The sequence below is a fragment of the Chiloscyllium punctatum genome, chromosome 16, assembly GCF_047496795.1.
Source record: "Chiloscyllium punctatum isolate Juve2018m chromosome 16, sChiPun1.3, whole genome shotgun sequence".
Lineage (NCBI taxonomy): Eukaryota > Metazoa > Chordata > Chondrichthyes > Orectolobiformes > Hemiscylliidae > Chiloscyllium > Chiloscyllium punctatum.
In genome coordinates, this window is record NC_092754.1 from 22,286,369 (window position 1) to 22,310,352 (window position 23,984).

The 23,984-nt window shown below is 41.3% G+C and overlaps 1 protein-coding gene across 1 annotated transcript; it reads right to left on the reverse strand.

Annotated features, from left to right (window-relative positions):
- Window positions 1-23,692, reverse strand: LOC140487055 (tumor necrosis factor receptor superfamily member 5-like). Its single transcript, XM_072586485.1, has 7 exons — window positions 23,127-23,692; window positions 15,179-15,307; window positions 12,725-12,808; window positions 11,455-11,533; window positions 8,667-8,851; window positions 5,159-5,269; window positions 1-3,386 (listed from the first exon to the last, which is right to left on the reverse strand). The coding sequence occupies exons 1-7, from the start codon at window positions 23,260-23,262 to the stop codon at window positions 3,301-3,303; spliced, it is 810 nt and encodes a 269-aa protein (XP_072442586.1). The 5' UTR covers window positions 23,263-23,692; the 3' UTR covers window positions 1-3,300.
- Between the last annotated feature and the right edge of the window lie 292 nt (window positions 23,693-23,984).

The following is a 23,984-nucleotide window of genomic DNA, read 5'->3' on the forward strand; positions in this document are numbered from 1 at the left end:
AATAAATTAAAGGCGTCCTACTTAACAGAGAAAGCACACAATGCCTTAAAATATATTACAGGAGGCTCCCAAGCACTGAGGATGTCACCTAGACAGGGGACGAAACATTTGCAAGACAAATTCCCAGCTTGGCGAACAGAGCCTTAAAATATATCCAATGGGAGATCTTATAATCAGCTTAGTGTCACTGGCTATTTGACTATAGAATCATATGTATAAAGAGACTCTTCAGCCCATTAAATCTGTTCTGTCAAAACTACATTAAATCTACTAGTTCAATTTTCCAGCACTAGGCCTGTTGCCTTGAATGTTCAAATTCCCATTCAAGTATTTTTTTTAAAGATTCTGACATTTCCTGCCTCAATTATCCTCCCAAGCAGTGCATTCCAGATTCCCACAAGTGTTTTCCTTATATCCCCTCTCAGTCTCCTGTCTTTCATCAAACAAGTGTGGCCCCTTGTTATTGACCCTTCAACAATGGGAATCAGCTGCTCTCTACTCACCCTGTCCATGTTACTCAATCTTATACATCTCTATCAGGACCCCCCTCACCCTTACCTGTTCAAAGAAAATAACAAAAGCTTATACAGCCCCCTTCAGAACTGAAATCCCAGGCAATATCCTGCTGAATCTTCTCTCCAGTGGAGTTGCATCCTTCTGATAATGTGATGACCAGAACTGTACACAGTACTCCAGCTGTGGACTAACCAACATTTTTTTACATCATATAAGAACCTCCCTGTTCTGATAAAGGCAAAAGTGTCATATGCCTTGCTCAGTTACAATTTCTCCTTTAGCCAGAATTCTTCTTCTGTAAAATATTTTAATTTAGATTTATTAATTGGCCTATTATTAAAATCATGCTATACAGTGTGTACAAAGGCAGCTCTTACAAGGATCACTAATGTTGATGAGGATTAATTTGGATTTTTTTTTAAATTACCCTGTTCAGACGTACTATGATACATCTCTGGAGCAGGTGGGACTTGGCCCTGAGACTATGTAGCTCAGAGACAGGAACACTGCCACCGCCAAAGAGCTGTTCAGAATCACATGCTATACCAGCTGGGTTAGCCAGGCCCTGAGGTCTTTTTTCCCCCAAGATTAAATGAGGACTGGGGAAGCTTGAACATTGTTAGGGAGGATGAACAAAAAAAGAGATCACAAATGCCAAATCCTGCAGAATCCATTGAATACCTGTGTTCTGATATTGTGTGACAGCTATTTATCCTCTAGCTTTCCCTTTTCCCCCCACTTACTCTCCTACCCCCACCTTTATCCACTCATCACGTTTTCACTTTTTTTCTGTTTTGAAGAAGATTCATATTGGATTTGAAATGCTAATTTCGCTTCTGTCTGCACAGATGTTCTAAATCTGTGGAGTTTCTCCAGCACCATGTGTTCTTATCCCACTTGTTACCACCTGTCAACGTGAGAAACCTCTCTTGACTACAATCATCACTCGGACCAGCCCAGTTTTTGTGGTCCATCTTTCAATCTACTCAATCAATTATCAGCATCTTCAACACATAAGAGGCTCTTATTTATGAACAGTTATTCATTACCCTTTTATTTCCACATTCACCCTTAAATACCTGTACAATTCTCATCTTGATTATAATCTCAACATTCCCCTATTGTCTCCTGTTTTAGCTAAAATTGATAGTAAAACTCAAGCAGGAAAGCCTTTTCTTTCCTCTGTGGAATGTCTATATTCTACTGTGTTTTTCTAATGTTTGTATATTTTCTATTTATTGCTGCATCCTTTTCCCAGTTTCATCTGCCATTGTATTCTTTTGCAATTTCCTCTTCTGCAATCAATTTATTTTGTTTCTTATCGCACCTTGTTGAACCTCAAAGGAAGGCATGTTCATTAGTCTCTAATTTTTCTACCATCTTTATGTTGTTCATTACCCAGAGCCAGTCCAGTGCTGCAACCTTCCTAATAGGATTTTAACACATTGTGCTGTTCCAGAGGCAATAGCTGATGTAAAGGTTATGATGACAGTGCTGTAATGTACAGGTATAGTCACTTTTTTATGATTAAAAACTAAGACAGCAGTTAATCAGCACCCAGTCAGCTCCCACAAACATCAATGCAGTAATAACCAGATGTTCTATTTTGTGAGATTAATTGAGGGATAAATTTTAGCCATGGAAGTCGACTGGTGCTCTGATTACCCTCTCATCACATCCAAAGGGGAGAAAACTATGGAAAATACCATGCCAGAAAAGCTTTACATTAGTGATCTGAAAACAGCCGAGTCAATAACTTCTTAAAAGCAAATGTTTAAAAGTAAGTGATTGGAAACAAGAAAAGATATGCACTCTATCTAATGGGAGTTTCAAGCAGCAGTTATTACCCATAAAATATCTACTTAATCAGTGACACAAAACTAACCTGTCACTTTAAGTATGCAACTGAATTACTTCAAGATAAATATTGCAAAGCAAAATGCAGGCTAAACTCTCCAACAAATTTTGCAGTTGCTAATGTGTAAACACAAACACAAAATTTGATTAAACCTTGCAAAAAAGGTTTAAAGAATTATATACAACTAGTTCTGCAACTAGCCAATCACTGGAAATGAAGATACAGGGTGATCCCAACTTATCCGGTTTCTGTGGTTTCAGTTACCCACAGTTTACCGCAGCTGGAACATATTATAGGGAATGTTTCTGAACCAGAGACTAGGGGGCTGCCCCGGAATGGTACATTTCCCATTTAAATGCATGGGAAAGCTCCTATCCGCAGTTTTGGGGTGTGTCTGTTAATACTGATCTTTCTCTAAATCAAAGTAAAATGTAGTGTGAAAATTCTCACAGAATTATGTCTATTTACAAGTTTTTAAAATACATTTGCACACAAAACTCCAATAGTTTGGAGCTCAGTCCACCATTTCTGCGCTGGCTTTAATTTGGTCAGTATGGTTGAGTTGGACCAAACAAAAACACTGCCCTGTTCTCTCCTTAAAACCGTGCTTCTAGTTTCTTTGCATGTCAGGACGACCAGCAGACTCAGTTGAGATTTCAAACTTGCACAATGTTCTCCAAAGCAAGATAGCCAGTGTGAGGTTTCTGAATCTTTACAAAGTATATGCCATTTTATAGAAAATACACCTGAGGGAGGTAGAATGTCATCAGTCTCAGTTATGATTCTCCCAAGCTACAATGTATGTAGCCTTTCCCTCATTTCTTTAGTTTAAAATGACAACTCTCTCCGCATAACCAATGAACTGGTTTGTTCTTCAGTTGAATTAACTGTCAACTTCAAATCTGTAGAAGATGCCAGGATCAGTTTTATACTTGCACTGATGTGATATCACTGGATTCTTCTTGCACTGGACCCTTTATATCTTTTTTGATCCCCAAACAATGGTAGAAATCTGTAATTAATGGTACAATAAAATTCCATGTTAATTACAAAGGCTAACTATAAGTTTCTCATAAATAAAAGAAAACTTATTTTGTAACCTTTTCATTTATTCTAATCAGGCTGTTACTTTCTTCAATGAAAACTGGGTACATTCAGAATCCAGGTGTAAAAAGGTGGTTCTACACAGTTAGGATAGAAAAGACATGTGTGGTATAAAACGTATTCCTTATGCCTCCTCAGCTGGCACTTCTTCCCATACAACTTCCTGGAAGCAGCAGTGAAGGCATGTACCGGCAGCATTACACTGGGTCCTGCCTGTGATTCCCCAGACTCCATTTTTAAAATCAGTTTGGCTTCCATCATTTTGCATTGCAAAGGTGGTGCTATATGGCAGTCCTCAATAAAACTGGTGAGATAAGGATAGCTCAGTTGGCTGATTTGTGATGCACAGTGATGCCATTGTTTGGGTTCATTTCTGGGCTGGCTGAGGTCACCATGAAGGTGCCGTTTTCTCGATCTCACCCGAGGTGTGGTGACCCTCAGTCTAACCTCAGCACCAGTCATCTTTCTTTCTGATGAGAGAGCGGTCCTCCTGACCTATTGACTATGACAACAACAAAAAAAAACTGTTTTATGACCTCAGTTTGCTTAAATGCCATTAATCGTTTTAGAGATTAAACATTATTTTAATAATTGAAAATAATTTAGCATGTGTACTCTTGAAATACTTGACTCCTTTGCACAAGTTAGCTATCTCTCAGTACACTTAGTGCGTTATCTCCTCCACCTGTTTAACCATCTCAAGTTCCTGATGCTTTAATTTGGAGAGTGTTAATAACTAGTAAAAGGTAATGGTTTAAACCCTCCACAGCTTTGCAAGTTTATAATACAGGATTGAATGATGCTTTGGGGAAGTCTTGTGGTCCAATGAGAGTGTATGGATCAGAGGCTTTGAGCTTCTTCTCAGGATTTTGTGAACACGCAATTGTGTGTAAAATGCAGCCAAATAACTTTATTATTGATCTCTAAATCTTTCTAATATACCAATGGCAGACAGTAAGAGCAGGGCAGGTTCCTAGTCAGCCAAAACAATGTAGTAGCTGCAGGGCAACTGCAACCCCAGGTTAAAAAGGGACTCACACCCGCCAATTCTACCCATGAGCAAGTGCCATTGTACCGAGGGATTAGACACACATTATGTGTAAATATAATGAAGCTGCAATAATGGAGGAACTTAAAATCCTAGCATGACACAAAATACATGGAAGAAAGAATGCCATCAGACAGTGCAGTTTTGAGATGAAGTTAAAATAGTAAAATAAGTTCTAACTCCAGGATATAGTAATTAGTCTGGACATCACTTCAACATTAAACTGATCAAATTATCAATTATCAAGGGAAAGGTTGGCTGGTAAAACTGGATTCTATCCTGAATCAAGTGAAGAGTCTCCAGGCTGCTGTTACCTAATTTCAACTGATGTGGAACTGCTAGTGTTGGACTGAGGTGGAGAAAGTCAGAAGTCCCACAACACTAAGTTATAGTCCAACAGGTTTATTTGAAATCACAAGGGTTGCTCCCTCATCGGGTGAAGTGTCTTCACCTGACAAAGGTACAGCACTCCGAAAGTTTGTGAATTCAAATAAACCTGTTGGACTATAACCTGGTGTTGTGTGACTTCTGACTGATTTCACCTGGTTTTTATATTAAAAGGATAAAAGATGTTGTGAAGCAGATAAAATGAATGAAAACTATGATATTTTACAATGTTTCTATGTGCTCACCTTGTTTTTTCATCTCCAGGTACAATTTTCTCCTTTTTATTAGGACAATGAGAAAAATCAGAGCTGCCACAACGATGACCCCAATATAAAATTTATCTTCGACAGCTGTGGCTAAGAGAAAAGGTAGCATGATATTGATACAGTCTACATTCCAAAACTTCAAACATGTCAAAAACTCATTTATTTTTATACAAGCATTTTGATTACCAAGGAAACAACGACAACTGGTATTTGTGTAGAGCCTTTAACATATCTAATATATACTCATGGGAGCCTTCAGGAGATACTGGATAGATGATTAAATGCTTAGTCAAAGACATTTTTAAGGCATTAAAAGGAAGCAGAGAGTAGGTCCAGGAACAAATTTCTGAATTTAAGGCTTGGACATATGAAGGCATCACCAGGACTGGTGGAACAACGGAAATAGGGATTTACAAGTGTCTAAATTGGAAGAATGCAGAGTCTTGCAGTACAACTGTCACAACCTATGACCTCAAATATTACTCTGGTGGCTTAATGAGTAAATGTATTACATAGGGTAGCTGGGAATCCTCAAAGTCACAGATTTTACACTTGCCTGTGGTTTGCTTGCCCTTACTGCTCAATGGAATTTGCTTGCAATTCTGCAGAGCTTAGCTTTGCACTAGTCCTGGATATTTGTCATATCAGTCTTTCAAATGAGCTGCAAATATAGACCTCCCTGGTCAGCTCTAAAAGCAACGATGATATCCTCTGAAGGAGAACAAGGGAGTTCTCACGGTTTTTTGCCCAATATTTACCCCCAGCCAATTTCACTGAAAACAGATGATCCAATCTTCATCACATTGCTGCTTACGGTATCATGCTGTGCATTATATTGCGGTTCAAAAGGTACCTCATTTGCTGTAAAGTGCATTGGGATGTCATAAGTTTGTGAAAGATGAGATAAAAATGCAGGTTTTTATATTAAAGAGGCGGCAGGATTAGGATCAACCAAAGTTAATACCAATGGTGCGTGGCCAATTGTCCTCCATACTTCAGGCTCTAGCACAACGCGCAGCCCTCCAATCCCTCTGCTCCAATCCCAACCTCACCATTAAGCCAGCGGATAAAGGGGGCGCAGTGGTAGTCTGGCGCACTGACCTCTACACCGCTGACGCCAAACGCCAACTCGAGGACACCTCTTCCTACTGCTCCCTTGACCATGACCCCACCCCCCATCACCAAACCATCATCTCCCAGACCATACAGAACCTCATCACCTCAGGAGATCTCCCAGCCACAGCTTCCAACCTCATAGTCCGGGAACCCCGCACTGCCCGGTTCTACCTCCTTCCCAAGATCCACAAGCCTGACCACCCTGGCCGACCCATTGTCTCAGCATGCTCCTTCCCCACTGAACTCATCTCTACCTATCTTGACACTGTCCTATCCCCCCTAGTCCAGGAACTCCCCACATACGTTCGAGACACCACCCATGCCCTCCACCTCCTCCAAGACTTCCGTTTCCCCGGCCCCCAACGCCTCATCTTCACCATGGATATCCAATCCCTCTACACCTCCATCCGCCATGACCAGGGACTCCAAGCCCTCCGTTTTTTCCTCTCCAGACGTCCCCAACAGTACCCTTCCACTGACACTCTCATTCGTTTGGCCGAACTGGTCCTCACCCTTAACAATTTCTCCTTTGAATCCTCCCACTTCCTCCAGACCAAAGGCGTAGCCATGGGCACACGTATGGGCCCCAGCTATGCCTGTCTCTTTGTTGGCTATGTAGAACAGTTGATCTTCCGTAATTACACCGGCACCACTCCCCACCTCTTCCTCCGCTACATTGATGACTGCACTGGCGCCACCTCGTGCTCCCGCGAGGAGGTTGAGCAATTCATCAACTTCACCAACACATTCCACCCTGACTTTAAATTTACCTGGACCATCTCTGACACCTCCCTCTCCTTCCTGGACCTCTCCATCTCCATTAATGATGACCGACTTGACACTGACATTTTTTACAAACCCACCGACTCCCATAGCTACCTGGATTACACCTCTTCCCACCCTATCTCTTGCAAAAATGCCATCCCGTATTCCCAATTTCTCCACCTCCGCCGTATCTACTCCCAGGAGGACCAGTTCCACCATAGAACACACCAGATGGCCTCCTTCTTTAGAGACTGCAATTTCCCTTCCCATGTGGTTAAAGATGCCCTCCAACGCATCTCATCCACATCCCGCACCTCCACCCTCAGACCCCACCCCTCCAACCGTAACAAGGACAGAACGCCCCTGGTGCTCACCTTCCACCCTACAAACCTTCGCATCAACCAAATCATCCGCCGACATTTCCGCCACCTCCAAAAAGACCCCACCACCAGGGATATAATTCCCTCCCCACCCCTTTCTGCCTTCCACAAAGACCGTTCCCTCCGTGACTACCTGGTCAGGTCCACACCCCCCACGACCCACCCTCCCATTCTGGCACTTTCCCCTGCCACCGCAGGAACTGTAAAACCTGTGCCCACACCTCCTCCCTCACCTCTATCCAAGGCCCTAAAGGAGCCTTCCACATCCATCAAAGTTTCACCTGCACATCCACTAATATCATTTATTGTATCCGTTGCTCCCGATGTGGTCTCCTCTACATTGGGGAGACTGGGCACCTCCTAGCAGAGGGAATTTAGGGAACATCTCCGAGACACTTGCACCAATCAACCAAACCGCCCCGTGGCCCAACATTTCAACTCCCACTCTGCCGAGGACATGGAGGTCCTGGGCCTCCTTCACCGCCGCTCCCTCACCACCAGACGCCTGGAGGAAGAACGTCTCATCTTCCGCCTCGGAACACTTCAACCCCAGGGCATCAATGTGGACTTCAACAGCTTCCTCATTTCCCCTTCCCCCACCTCATCCTAGTTTCAAACTTCCAGCTCAGTAACTGTCTCCTTGACTTGTCCGACCTGCCTATCTTCTTTTCCACCTATCCACTCCACCCTCTCCTCCTTGACCTATCACCTTCATCTCCTCCCCCACTCACCCATTGTACTCTATGCTACTCTCTCCCCACCCCCACCCTCCTCTAGCTTATCTCTCCACGCTTCAGGCTCACTGCCTTTATTCCTGATGAAGGGCTTTTGCCCGAAACGTCGATTTTACTGCTCGTTGGATGTTGCCTGAACTGCTGTGCTCTTCCAGCACCACTAATCCAGTATTAAGCAGAGCTGCCAGCCCTTGGAATGATCTGTTTGCGCAGCTCACTCCCCTCCAGAGAAAAATAAAGATCTAGGGTTGGGAATTTCCATGGTATCCCACCAGCTGGAAATGGGGCCTGTTTCCATGCTTGAGTGAGGCTCCCACTAGCCCAGCAGTGAAATAACTGGAAAGTACCAGAGAATCCCTGGCCCTGCTGCTTGGTTTGCATAACCGTTAACTGTATACATAGTGACCGTTTAAAGGCTTGATTCATCATTAAAGCAATAAAGAAATCTATTTTTCCCACACTGAAATAATGTTTGAGAGAGTCAACACCTACCTGGCTGGTTTGCTGTAGTTACTGAAGGACTTGGTCTGGTTGAGGCACTGCGCATTGTTGTCCTGAGCACAGTCGTAGGATTAAAAGAGCTTCTACCTTGCGTTGTGGTGATCTTGGACATACCACATACTACATTCTCTGTACTCGAACCATTTTTAATTAACTGTTGTCCATTTTCTTCACAACTATATGAAAAAGATCCAATGTTGCAATATAAAAAACAATCTTTTCTGTGTGAGTTGAAGCACAACTGCTCCTTTAAAGACCTAGCACAGAAAATTTGGGCCAAGTGGCCACCTTCTCTAGAGTAAGCCCCTCTGATGTCTTTGCATTCTGGCAGGGAATGTTGCATTATTTTATGACCATGGAATAAAACAGTGGATTGCTCAGAAATAACAAGCTCAAAACATGTCTGTGGGACATGGGAAGGGGGAGCTCAGAAATAACAGAATATGCTCAAAACTCACACAGCATGGAAACAGACCCTTTGGTCCAACCTATCCAGTTACCCTAAACTGAATTAGCCCAATTTGTCTGTGTTCAGCCCATATCCCTCTAAACTTTACTTTATTCATGTACCTGTCCCAATGTCTTCTAAATTTTGTTAAATGTACTTGCATCTACTAGTTCCTCCGGCAACTTATCCCATATACAAAAACCACCCTCGCCATGTAAAAAAGTTACCCCTTAGGTCCCTTTTAAATCTTTTCCCACTCACCATTTGGACTCCCTTATCCTTGGAAAAAGACCTTGACCGTAAACCTTATTCTAGAATGTTATTTTCCATAATTTTCTCCTTTCCAAAAGTAATGACAGGATAAACAGAGGATCAATTTATTCCCTTTCGTTACTTTCTGATTTTTGGAAGGGGACAAAATTCAGTGCTATTTGAGTTGGACTGAACTAGGTGAAAATGAATTATCTGTTGTGGTTCTGTTCGCCGAGCTGGGAATTTGTGTTGTAGACATTTCATCCCCTGTCTAGGTGACATCCTCAGTGCTTGGGAGCCTCCTGTGAAGCGCTTCTGTATCTTTCCTCTGGCATTTATAGTGGTTTGTCTCTGCCCGCTTCCGGTTGTCAGTTCCAGCTGTCCGCTGCAGTGGCCGGTATATTGGGTCCAGGTCGATGTGCTTATTGATTGAATCAGTGGATGAGTGCCATGCCTCTAGGAATTCCCTGACTGTTCTCTGTTTGGCTTGTCCTATAACAGTAATGTTGTCCCAGTTGAACTCATGTTGCTTGTCATCTGCATGTGTGGCTACTACTAAGGATAGCTGGTCGTGTCGTTTCATGGCTAGTTGGTGTTCATGGATGCGGATCGTTAGCTGTCTTCCTGTTTGTCCTGTGTAGTGTTTTGTGCAGTCCCTGCATGGGATTTTGTACACTACATTGATTTTGCTCATGCTGGGTATCGGGTCCTTCATTCTGGTGAGTTGTTGTCTGAGAGTGGCTGTTGGTTTGTGTGCTGTTATGAGTCCTAGTGGTCGCAGTAGTCTGGCTGTCAGTTTGGAAATGCTCTTGATGTATGGTAGTGTGACTAGTCCTTTGGGTTGTGGCATGTCCTCATTCCGTTGTCTTTCCCTTAGGCATCTGTTGATGAAATTGGCGGGTATCCGTTTATGGTGAATACATTGTAGAGGTGTTCATCTTCCTCTTTTTGCAGTTCTGGTGTACAGCACACAAACCAACAGCCACTCTCAGACAACAACTCACCAGAACGAAGGACCCGATACCCAGCATGAGCAAAACCAATGTAGTGTACAAAATCCCATGCAAGGCCTGCACAAAACACTACATCGGACAAACAGGAAGACAGCTAACGATCCACATCCATGAACACCAACTAGCCACGAAACGACACGACCAGCTATCCTTAGTAGCCACACACGCAGATGACAAGCAACATGAGTTCAACTGGGACAACATTACTGTTATAGGACAAGCCAAACAGAGAACAGCCAGGGAATTCCTAGAGGTATGGCACTCATCCACAGATTCAATCAATAAGCACATCGACCTGGACCCAATATACCGACCACTGGAACGGACAGCTGGAACTGACAACCGGAAGCGGCAGAGACAAACCACTATAAATGCCGGAGGAAACATCACAGAAGCGCTTCACAGGAGGCTCCCAAGCACTGAGGATGTCACCTAGACAGGGGACAAAACGTCTGCAACACAAATTCCCAGCTCGGTGAACAGAACCACAACAATGAGCACCCGAGCTACAAATCTTCTCACAAACTTTGAATGAATTATCTCTTTATCCAGAGCCAATAGAGAAAGCAAAGGACTGGATGAGGCCAAACTGAAAGTCAAACATCCTAAAGCATATTTTCAATGCATCAGTCTACCTCTCCTATCCTTCATTACTTTCTCCTCCAAATATCTCTTCAGTCCCCGCTTGCATACATTGGCAATATTAAAGTACTGTGTTCATAGCAGTCTTTACCCATTGGATGTTAAACTGCTGTGAACTGTTATAAATGATAATATCAGACACTTCTATACTAAGCCACCAACCCCACAGATTAAGTATTTATGTAGGTGTCGTTAGTGTCGTAGAATCTTCATGTAATAACACAAAGGACTACTTGCTGCACTAGTTTTCACTACAGTTTATGAGGGTGAACATTTGTTCGTGGAAATTAATCTTTTTTTATTATTGAGTGAGGGTAAACGAGCTGGGATGACCATCAGTCCTGACACTTAAATCATATACAGACCTGCACTGCTTTAAATCGTACACTTGTCAGTTACAAAGCTGATCAAATGTTTCACATACCAGGTCCAGGGCTTGCAGGTTTTATTGCCTTCTTCATCAGAATAAGATCCTGGTGGACATACCTCACAGGAATTGGACTCTTGTATGGATAAAAATAAGTTAAAAGTGACAATGCTGTTCATAACAATGTCTTCTGATGAAAGATCATCAACATGCAATGTTAACATGGTTTCTATCTATGCAGAGGTTGCTCGAATGGTTGAGTATTCCCAGGACTTTGCATTTTTATTTTGAATTTCCTGCATCTGCAGTATTTTGCTTTTGTAATCTCGATGGGGATCATGTTCACCATTGTAAGCGTATTACTGTACAGCTCCCAGTTAACCCGTTTCACGATCTTCTTGAGTCACAAAGAACATAAAAATGTGCAACTAAAAACATCAGCTGTTCCTTTTGAGCGATTCTATTTGCTAAATCTTCACTTGCAGTGAATTTTAAATCTTAGTTAAAAGAAGTTTAAAGGGGTGCGTTTCACCACTTTGCAACTGCATTTTGGAAGGAGTGGAAAAGAATTACATTCCCTAACAACTATCTCCACCACTTCTTGCTGACTTTAGTGAACATTACTGCTTAAAATGACATAATTGCAATTAAAATGTACAGCAAAATGTAGCTTGTCCACTTTCAAGCATGTGATTCAATGGTGTAAATCCTGATTGTTTAATTTGAAAATTGGCATATGAGGCTTGTTGCTCTCTATGTAAAATGGCTCTCAAGGTCTTTTTGCTGGTCATTGTCACTAGAAAACATTTCCAGTTACTGGAAGAATGGGTACTGTCATCATTAACATTCAACTACCTCTGATACCTATCCAAAGAAACTTTGACACTGACCAGTAAAAGGATATCGAAAAGCTGCTGGGTTAAAGATTTAATATGGACAGCAAGAGCCTTATACGCCAATTTTATTTTGAAATTAACCAAACAGGATTTATACCACTAAATCATATACTTTCAAGTGAACAAACTACAGTTTGCTGTACATTTTAATTGCAATTGTGTCATTTTTAAACAAATGTTTGCTAAAATCAGAGGAAAAAGTGGAAACATTATCACTCATCCTGCAACATCAAGGTTGTTCAGATGTAGATGACAGACCTATGGGAAGTGTTCATCCCCTTGAGCCTACTCCACCATCAGACTGTAGCCTCAACTCCATTTGCCTTCCTGTTACACAGTATTGCAATGCCATGGCAGGCCCACACACTCTCCATTGTGCCACAGATCCTTGCTTCTGTGGCACAATATATTGGATGTTAACCATTTCATACCTGCTGTTAATTGTTTGCCTTTGCCACATGAGCATTCAGCATTCGAGTCTTTTTCACACTTTTTGTTGTATGTGGCCCCTGATTCTGCATTGAAAACAAAATACATTTTCATGAAATTATTATGGCAAATTTCAAGTCAAAAATCAAGTTTGTATATCCAAGGCTAAGCCAGCATTTATTGCCCATCCTGTCAACCACATTGCTGTGGGTCTGGAGTCACATGTAGGTCAGACCTTCCCTAAAGGACATTCGTGAATCAGATGAGGTTTTCCTGACAATTGACATTGGTTTTATGGTCATCATTAGATTATTAATTCCAGATTTTTAACTGAAACCAAATTTTACCATCTGTCATGGCGGGATTTGAACCAGAGTCCCCAGATCTTGGCATTAATAGTCTAGCAATAATACCACTAGTCATTGCCCATGCCCAACAGGTTCACAGACGTTATGCTGATTTATAAAAATATCAAATATATGGTAATACATTCTCTCATTTGCAACCTACAGCCTTCCGCTTAAAAAAACAAAATGTCAAACTTGGAGCTCCTCCCAATCAGTCATCCTGGGAACACAATTAGTTTAGGGAGATCCAATCCAGATGCTGACAGGTAGGAATTGCTGCTAATGCAACAGTCTTACTCAAGAACACCATACTTATATTTGTTATATGCAGTGTCAGCTGGGACAGTAGGAGATTTCTTCTACAGATTCTCTTACCTTTTCTCAAACTTTTTCTACATCCTTGAGGTTGAGGGGTGACCTTATGGAGGTTTATAAAACCATGAGTAGTATAGATAAGGTGAAAGGCAGGGGTCTTTTCCATTGGTGGGGGGGGGGGGGCAGTGATTTCAAGATGAGGGGGCACATTTAAGGTGAGAGGAGAAAGAGTTTTTTAAAAAGACACGAGGCAATTTTTTTTAAACACAGGGAATGGTTTGTGTGGAATTAAGTGTGGATGTGGGGACAGTTACAACATTAAAATGACATTTGGATAAGTACATGTATAGGAAAGGTTTGGACGGTTATGGGCCAAGAACAGGCAGGTGGGACTAGTTTAATTTGGAAACGTGCTCAACATGGACTTGTTTGACTGAAAGGTCTATTTCCATGCTGCATGACTCTATGACTCTCCTTTTTCTCCCTCCATTTCTCCTGCTGCTCTTCCTCCACAGTTGAATTGACTCGCTTTCTCAGCCAGTTATTTACATAAATGATTTGGATGTGAATTTAGGAAATATGGTTAGTAAGTTTGCAGATGACACCAAAGTTGGTGGTGTAATGGACAGCGAAGAAGGTTACCTCAGAGGACAACAGGACTTTGACCAAATGAGTCAATGGTCCAAGGAGTGGCAGATGGAGTTTAACCTACAAAATGAATGTACAACATTTTGGTAGGGAAAGTCAGGGCAGGATTTATACATTTAATGGCAAGATCCTGGGGAATGTTGTTGAACAAAGAGACTTTGGAGTGAAGGTTCATAGTTCCTTGAAAGTGGAGTGCAGCTAGACAGGATAGTGAAGAAGGCGTTTGGTATATTTGCCCTTATTGGTCAATGCATTGAGTAAAGGGGTTGGGAGGTCATGTTGCAGCCGTACAGGATATTGATTAGGCCACTTTTGGAATATGCATTCAGTTCTGGTCTCCCTGCTCTAGGAAAGATGTCGAGAAACTTGAAAGGGTTCTGAAAGGATTTATAAGGATGTTGCCAGGAATGGAGGGTTTGAGCAATAGGGAGAGGCTGATTAGACGGCAGCTTTTTTCCCTGGAGCATGATTCCTTGGAGAGATGATTTTATAGAAGTTTATAAAATTGTGAGGGGCATGGAAAGGAAGAACAGTCAAAGTCTTTTCCCCAGGGTAGAGGCCAAAACTAGAGGGAATACATTGAAGGTGAGAGGAGAAAGATTGGAAAGGATCTAAGGGGCAACTTTTTCATACAGAGTGGTGCCAGAAGAAATTGTAGGGGCTGGTACAATGACAACATTTAAAACACATCTAGATGAATACAGTATATAAATAGGAAGGGTTTAAGAGGGACCTGGGCCAAATGCATCAAATAGGATGAGATTAATTTAGGATACCTGATTATCATGGACAAGTTGGATCAAAGGGTCTGTTTCTCAGCTGCTATACATTAAAACCAGATTTTTAATAATAACAAATACTAACCCTTTCTATTGAGGTTAAGATCATTAAAAGCATTAAAAGTTACTTCAAGCTTTAGGAAAAGGGACAAATGTAAAAGGAAGCATAAAGGGTCCAGGCAAATGGGATCAGAGTGGAAGAATTCTTCCAAAAGACAGACATAGGAATGAAGAAGATTCTCTTTCCAGGCTGGAAATTATACAATTAACAGAATTATAGAAACAAGACAGTGCACCTTCATTCCTTGATTGAATTAGGAATGTAAGAAACATATCTAGGAACTCAATCATAGTCAGTAAGGCTCACCTTCAGAACAGATTTTGCATCGAGCACAAGAACTGTGAGTATTCCATCCAGCAGTATACTTTCCTGTTGGGCACACTGCACAGTTTGGATCTTCATTGAAACGTTCACACCGACTTACCAAGTACTTTCCTAATTGAAGAAGAAAATGCTAGTAATGCTTTCTGTTAGATTTGCAACCAAAACAAAGGGATTAAGTTCAATTTCAGTGAGATTATTGGAAATATCAACTTAACAATAAGGCTAATGCTGTATTTATTAAAACACATTTTCAGTTGAGAATGCTGTATTACTATCACAACCATTAATGTCCCCATCACTACATCACTGTACTGTGTAACAGTACAATTATCAAATTTGAGTATAAACAGCTACTTTTTTCAAATTCTATCTCCTATCTTATTCTGATGCTGCTCATGTGCTCTCCTAATAATGGGTAATACATGTCAACAACCATGTAATTTGATGCGCTGGATCACTTGTGTTCTTGAATTAGCTTTCCCCAAGATATTTTCAAGGCATGCAAGAGGAATACCTCATAGCCCACATATTATCCCACTGATTGCATTCTTAATGCAGCATTGTTTTACCATGTTACTTACTATGGGTTATTGCAAGGTGAGACTACTAGCCTGATGCATTTCCAATCAGACTTGGAACTGGCTTTTACCAGAGATGCCGATTGGGCATTTTGACAGATAATGGAGAAAGGTAGGATGTGTATTTTGCCTCCCAGACAAAAGGCCCACCAAAGTGGCATGCAAGTGGATACCAGATGAAAGGTGACAGCGTTAGCCAAAAAAATCCCAGTGAAGCACATTTAAAGAGTGAAAGAGATTATGATGTACCAAGTATTACTGCCCACATTTCCTCTGGTCCTATTCAACACAAGGTATACCATACTGTACATTCAAGCACTCGGGTAAATTCAGCAGTTCATTTGGTGGGAAATATTTACAAGGCTACATTAGACGAGCAGTGGAGTGGGGCAAACTGAACAGCTCTTATACAGAACCACTATATGCAGAATTGCTGAATGTCCTCCTCCTGTTTTGTTTGGGTCCAATGACTTTCAACATTAAGTTGAAAGGCAGCATGAACTTTTTTTAAAAATTTGCTTGTTTTCCAAAGACTATCACTGCTAGAGTAGCGCTGTCATTTCTGAGCATAGCAACAAACTGATTGTATATTGGAATAGATCAAGCTATCATTCAATGAATGTCCAGGAGGAACGGCAGTAAAATCTCCAACAAGTAAATGCATGCTCCATGGATCATAGATGATGCCTGTGTTCGAAAGCAGTTCAAAAGCTCTGAATATTTCAAAGAAAGAAAGAATGGGTGGCTATTTATTAATTGACAATATTGAAACTTTCAGCTGGAATCTGCAGCTCAAGATACCTGGACACAACCCTTATACACCACAGGATAGAATATACAATGTACAACATGGGGTATTTGTGAACAATAACATTCACTAAACTTGTTCATTTTGCTTGAACCACCAAGGAAGCAGGCAGTCTACATGATGCTTCATAAAATGAGACACAATAATGGTGAGGTTATATGTATATCACATTGCACATTACGGTTGCAGACAATGGATTCACCATACTTTGAATGAAGGAGCAGCAGCACACCAAAGGTGCAGATTAAGACTTGCAATTGAACAACCACTGTAAACAAGGAGGTGGAGGTATCAGCAATTAATTCAAAGTGTCTTTCAGCAAGTTGCTCATTAACAACATATGAGCGTTTTGTACTTCAGTAAAGGGTTGTTGATTCATGACCAGTCAAAATATTGAACAGCTTTTATCTGCAACATTGGGAATCTGAGCTAATTAGTTTTATCATGTTTCAAAAGGACATACTGTCTGTAACAAAACAGATATCTAAATTGCACCTTAATGTGCCAGTCATTGACAGTAATGGTGTGCTTGCCAAGTTGTGTGGCTCTTTCTGTAATGCATAAATTTTTTTTTTGCTTAAATCATCAGTATGGAAGTTAACAATGGGGCCATATCTTCATACAACCAATATCATTCACATGGTACAGTAGAAAGCAGATAGATGATCTTCCAGGCTGTTCAGTGTATAGTCACTGAGTATTTAATTGAGTTCCGGTAATTGATATTAACTAGTAATAGACGTAGGCTCCTATACGCAAGAACACTGAAAACTTAATACAACAGAAACAAAATTTTAGCTATTTGTTGGGGATGCATGTTTGGAACGTGTCTTTGTAAATTAAACTTTGTAATTATGTAATGGTAAGGTAAATAATGTTCTTACTTCAAAGCAAAGATAAGAAACAAGGTATTTCCAGCATCTACTTTCTGCTCACTGAATACCTTGAAACAGAATACTGTATTTATTTGTTTGGAATTCCATAAATTGCTTTGCAATTTGCTACTTCTTTTTAAAATTTTTAAAAACTTTGAACTGCAGGAAGGGAGCGTCTGAATATAAACTGTAACAAACTATTAATGCTAAATACTGAAATTTGTAGAAAGGACTCTGGAGGCAGTTGCTATTTACTTTAATCTTATCGGTTCCTATAGAATAGAAACAAAGGTAAGGGTCATTAATGAAAATTACATTTAAACAAATGAGAATTTGCTACCATGGCTTTTAATTTCTAATCACATAATGGAAACGTGAATTTTTAGATGTTTACTTCAGCGGAATTTACTATGACACCATTTATAAACTTCCTTTGATAGTGACTCAGTTCCCTTTCATATATTTTCCATAGCACTCTTTGTGCAAAGCTTCTGGATCACCCACTTTAGTTAAAATCTTTTTTTTTGCTGTTTACTCCTGACTAGAGGCAATCGCTGCACTTTTTTTTCCTTTTTTGGTACATTCTGTTAGCCACAGTCATGCACCAGCCTTTCTAACTGCTGCCCACATACTATTCGGTTCTTTACATAGCTATTGATTACTTTATGTACTTGAGAACCATATTTGGTTTATAATTGCATTTAACTTTGAAGTATGCAAGAAATGATTGATTTATGTCTTGTGTATGTACTCCTGGTTCATAAAAACTGTTTCTACTACGTTACATTTCACTTTCGTGTGACTAAAAGCACAACTGTTTTGCAAGACATCTACTTGAGCAATTGCCTCTTTGTTAACATTATTACACAGTGAAAATCAGTTCTAGTAACAGCCTTATTTTTAAAATAAAAGATCAGATAAGTGTCAGAATGAGTACTTTCACATGCAGTGGCTATTGTCCACATGTTTCTTTCATTAAAGAGTGTGTTACACCATTAGTGTCCCGCAATCATTCTGTCAAATGCTTCTGATAGTACTGCTGGCTCGTGTGGCATAAAAACATTAAAGCAGCATTGAAGAATCCATTTAAACACTAAATCCCCAGAAATGCTGTTATTGCTCTCAATCGGGAATCTGATCACCAGTTTCAATGACTTTAACCAGACCAGATTCAACTTTTTTCTGTTATTAAAGATTCAGCTTTAACCTTAAATATAGTGTACAAAAATGCAGCTACTTCTTGCTCTACTTAATATTGTTGGCAGCAGTATTAGTGGAGAAATGTTTTTTAATGATAGAATAACAAAACTAAGGCTGCCTGGACAGCTGCAGCCAAACAGGAAATTTTATTAGGAGGATTACTTGGATGTAGACAAAATAGGAGTTCTGGGCATAAATATACCAGATTGAAGGTCATCTTTAAATTATGAACTCCAGTGATTATGATATTTGAATGCAACCTACTTCTTAAAATGAATCAATGGAAGGAAAGCATCAGCTTTAGATAGAAATTCCTCCATTTCCTTTCTTAATTACAACTCCTATGTTTTGCCTAGTGAAACCAAATTTCAAGCCTCAATTTGGCAAGGCAGAATACCCACTTCCCAGTCTCTCCGATTGCTGATCTGGATCGTGATGATCAGAACACACGTACCATGGCTTTCCTAAAATGTTCTCCATTCTGTGAGGAGTTGTTTGAACTCCATTTAGCACCTACACCAGTGAAATGAAACTGCCAGCTGTGACCCAGAGCATGATATCTAAGGAACAACAATTGTAAACTTGTGTTTTGCCATTTCCTGGGTAGTCAATGCCTAACATTGAGGATGCTAACTCAAGCGTCAGGTAGTCAATTTGATAAATGTTTCCGAACACATGCCATCACTTCACAGTTATGGGCAGTACTTACGTTTATTATTTTCAACTTGCTGTTGAAAGATTGTTGTTTAGGTCTCATCACTGTGTACCCTCTAAAGAATAATCTGCAACTCCAGTACTATTTAGAAAGGGATTATTGAAATGACAGGTTATAGGTAACAATTCACATATTTGTCTAGTGTTTTCAACGCTGGGTTAACTTTACAAATTTGCAAATGTCCTGTGTATGAACATGTTTGTTAACTGTTTCAAAATACTGAGTAGAAATACTGGAGATTGCACGAGGAAAACAGTGAATTGTGTAGAAATTGAACGTTGCTACATCCACATCCGCTGGTCTTGAGTTCCATTCTACAATCGTCAAGGTCCTTCCAAAAGTCTGTCCATCATAAAGCGTATGAGACATTGATATCAAAATACCAGATCCTTAGAAGGTCACCACTGCTGCTTATCATTCTACAGCCTAGTCTTCAAGAAACATTTAAAGTAACTGGCTTCAATCCTCTACATCAAAGGGCTGTGAAAGTTGAGTTATTAAGCTCAAGATAGAGACAGATAGATTTTTAGATGCTAATGGCTCCAAGGAACATGGAGATAGAGCAAGAAAATGATATTAAGTTATATCAGCCTTGCCGAAATTGAATAGCAGAGTCAGGGGGCTGAATGGCCTAATCTTGTTCCTATGTAAGTCATCACATATATATTATCTTACAAATGAAAACTCAATCAAATAAATACCTCCAACTGGTTGGTTTGCAGTACATATTTTCATATTTCTGTTCACTCACTCTATCCTCACTCCAAAAATACATTTCTTTCTCAACCCACTCACTCAATATATAAAACAAAAGTCCCAAATCTGCAAATATCTGTTCTGCTGGGCATTTTTTAAAGAAACTGTGTGTCAGCCCTCTGGTTGTTAACAATTTGCCAGAGTTTTGAAAATGAAGCAGATTGAATGGAATAAGACATCCTCTATACATTTTCTGCTCAGAGTTCACTTTCCGGCTCCCTCTGTGTCACAATGATCTTCCCTGTCCTTTCTTGTTGCTTGAAATTCCCCCTCCCACTTCAGGTTTCAAGTTTTTTGCTCCAAACCTTTGCTTCCCCATTCATTTGAAATCAGCCCACTTGTGTACTTGTTCCTTACCCGCCCTCTGAAGCCCACACCTTCCATTCCACAACCACTTTGACCTTTATCTATGCGATAACTGCAGCAGCTCCAGTCCTGACTGCTTTACTGTAACGAATAGCAGAGTCAATTGAAGCTAGAGCCAGTGCAGACATCTTAGTGCCTGAAATTCACCAATGCTCCGAATTGCTGGGATCACTTGGGATAGTTTCACACACCACCCTCTAATATAACTATGCAGCTAAGCAGATGTTATAGAACATCAGCCATGCAAGAAATACTAGGGGCCTCTTGTATGGGTGGAACTGAAGTGCACAAGTGGGTGGGGATTGTTTGCACTTGTTGGGGGGAGGAGGGGGGGTGGGCAGGGGGCAACAGCTGACAGTTTGATGTTAAATATGAAAGCTGTCAGTTACTCATGTTTATCAGAGCTATATCAGGGTTGGAGTAGGAGGAGAGTTGTGCGGCTTTGAATGAATTTCAGTAACAAATCAACTCAAATGCTGGATCCTTTTCCTGCTGTAACCCAATATCATTCCTAATGCTCTGAGCACATTCAGTGTACACATTTTCTTTCTAGTCTCTGTATGTGCCAACCAATCACATAGAAAAATAAGTCAAGCTGGTTGTCCTTACTAAAACAGCCTTGGATTCCAAATGGCTCTGTCAGGCTTACGCCTTTACCCCAGTGACTGCTAGAGCTGTAACCCATTAACCCCTTTAATGTTTCTATCTATCTTTGATTCTGAGCTCCCAATATGCTGTTCTCAGTGTCCCGAGTTTGAGTTCCATTTGAAAGTAACATCTACTTAAAAGGTTACATTTTAAACCATTTTAAAAACAGGTTAATCCACAAACAAATGAACTCAAGTTGTCAGTCTCCTGCAGACTTAAGACACAGGAACTCAACCAAATGTTGTCTTCAGGTGAAACAGGGGATGAATGAGATAAAAGCTAGATTGTAAAATAATTTTAAAACCATGCTCTCTGTCCAAGTTTACATATTTCCATTATAATTTACATCCTGATAACAGTCCTACTTTTGACTTTTTCTTGTTTGAATTTGTGAACACTTCTTCTTTTGAAGTTTAAATACAGGTAAATATCTGACATTTGTTTCAGATAATGTAATATCACAAGAATAAGAAATAGGAGTAGGAGTGCTCAGCCCCGCCAGCTTTTTCCATCATTCACTAAGATCGTAGTTAATGTCATGTGGTCTAAAGTCCACTTTCCTGCCTGACCCTCCATAACTTTTATTCAACATTGTCTGGAAGTGTCCTAAATCTTGTAATGCCATTCTTATTCACTGAGAACATAGATAAGGAAAATCTATTTATATAAAACATGGTACAATTTTCTTTATTACATTCCATTTACCAAAGTTCTGCCTATATACGATATACTTTGCCTAGATCACCGTTATTTCTGAGTTGCCTCCTCCATTAGTTACATGAATTGAACATCCGACTAATTTCTGTCGAATTTTCCCATTATTCAGCACTTGACATAATCCATCAAACCAGTAGGACTCCCTTGGCACATACCCATTCAGTTGGTATTTTTCTAATGCATTCCTCAGATGAGTCTTGCATTCCTACAGCATTTAGCACAACTCATGGAACTTTTATCAAGCAGCTCCCAGAATTTGAGGTCCTCCACCTTGGGCAAGCATTTCCTCTGGGAAGTGGATTGGGACAGTTTACCCTTTTTAACTCATTATTGCCCACTGTTCAGGGACCCTAACGTCTGATAAATCAATCCCATTTTCTGGCTAGATCCCAAAGGCTAATCCCACCGCCCAAGACATTCCAAACCTGAGAATGTTAAGATAAAAGGCTGGGGGCGGGGGGTGAGGATTAACGTCATCAAGTTGAGGTATTGCCACAGTTATCCATGCTTTTGGTTTAAATAAACTTTACTCACATTCTGGAAATTATGATTGGCAACATTATAACACAGCTGAAAATGTGTAGCTGGAAAAGCGCAACAGGTCAGGCAACATCCAAGGAGCAGGAGAATCGACGTTTCGGGCATAAGCCCTTCTTTATAACACTAGCAACATACTCCTCCACCAGACATTTGCCCTTCATACATTTTTTTTCCTTAAATCGCTTTTCTATCCTGTTTATAGCGGGAACAGGAAATTTTTTGGGGGGGAAAAAAAAAGGGAAGCTGAATCTCTCCACCATTAACTGGTCGTAGTTCCTACTTCAGATGCTGTACATCAAAGAAACACGATAAACCGAATTGAAAGCATCCGTGTGGAAATATTCGTGATAAATTGCTTCAACTGCTCTCACAATGTAAATTACCCAAACCTCATGTTAGCAGCAGGTTTGTCTCCATTCCTAGTGACACTGCTCCAGCACACTGTCCTGGAGATGGGCAGCTTCACTAATTCAGAGATCGCTGACTCCCTGAAAGACCCGCAGAAATCAATCCCTCACTCCCTATCCAACAGCCCAAAACACTGGATTTATCATTTTTTTAAAGCCTGGCGGTTTTATTTAGACTAACCCGCTTTAAACTCTCGGGGTGGTGGGGAAGGTCCAGGACAGAGAGCTCCGGGGGGGTGGGGGGGTGGGGGGGCGGGGGTGCAAGCCTGAATCAGAGCGGGGACCATGTGAAGGCTTGCCCGCTACCCGGGACCTCTTACCTGGAGGACACATGGGACAGCAGCCGCTCCCTTCGTTGGTGGTCCACTGATACTCCGTGGGGCCGCAGCAGACAGCGGCGCCAGGGATAAGCAGGAGCACAATCGGCGAGAAGCAGCAGAGGGCCAGGGGCTGCATCGTGCCGCAGCGGCGCTAGGTAAATTCCCCTCCTCACAGCAAGATAACTGTCAGTCAGACCCGAGCAAGCCCCTTGAAGCTGCTGTTTTATACCGAGCGCGGGGAATTCCCCCTCTCTTCTCTCTTTTTTTCCACTGCCATTCTCGAGCTCCAGTTTCAGGAAACCCCAGTGGCCGGCCCCAGAGACTTCACACAAACTCAGGAGGGGCTTTTCTTTTCTGTTTCAGGGATGGAGGCTACAGCATTTCCCACTGGTCAGTGTAAGGCCTCTCCCCAGGCTCCAGAGACAGGGGGAAAGAAAAACAAAAGGATTTTGTTCTTCCCCCTGGAATAGGCAATAGGTTTCAGACAGAAAGGTTAGAGACAAAGAGGAGACTGGGAGAATACAGCAAGCCAGGCAGCATCGGGAAGTGGAGAAGTCAATGTTTTGAGTGTTACCCTTCCTCAGGACTAGGGTTGGGTGTGGGAGGAGTTGCAGCTAAAGGGGGTGGGGTTGGGGTTGGGGTCAGTGTGGTGAGGTGGGGATAGGTGAAGAGAGGTAGAGGGTACGACCTGGTTGGCCAATGGGAAGAATGAATCCTGTTGGTGGCTGGGAGCAGTGGAAAGGAGGGGGAGGGATTGGGAAAGGAGTCAGGGGAATGGAAAGAGAGGTTGAAGCTGGAGGACTCAACGTTGAGTCCTTTGGGCTGTTGGCTGCCCAGGTGGAAGATGAGGTGGTGTTC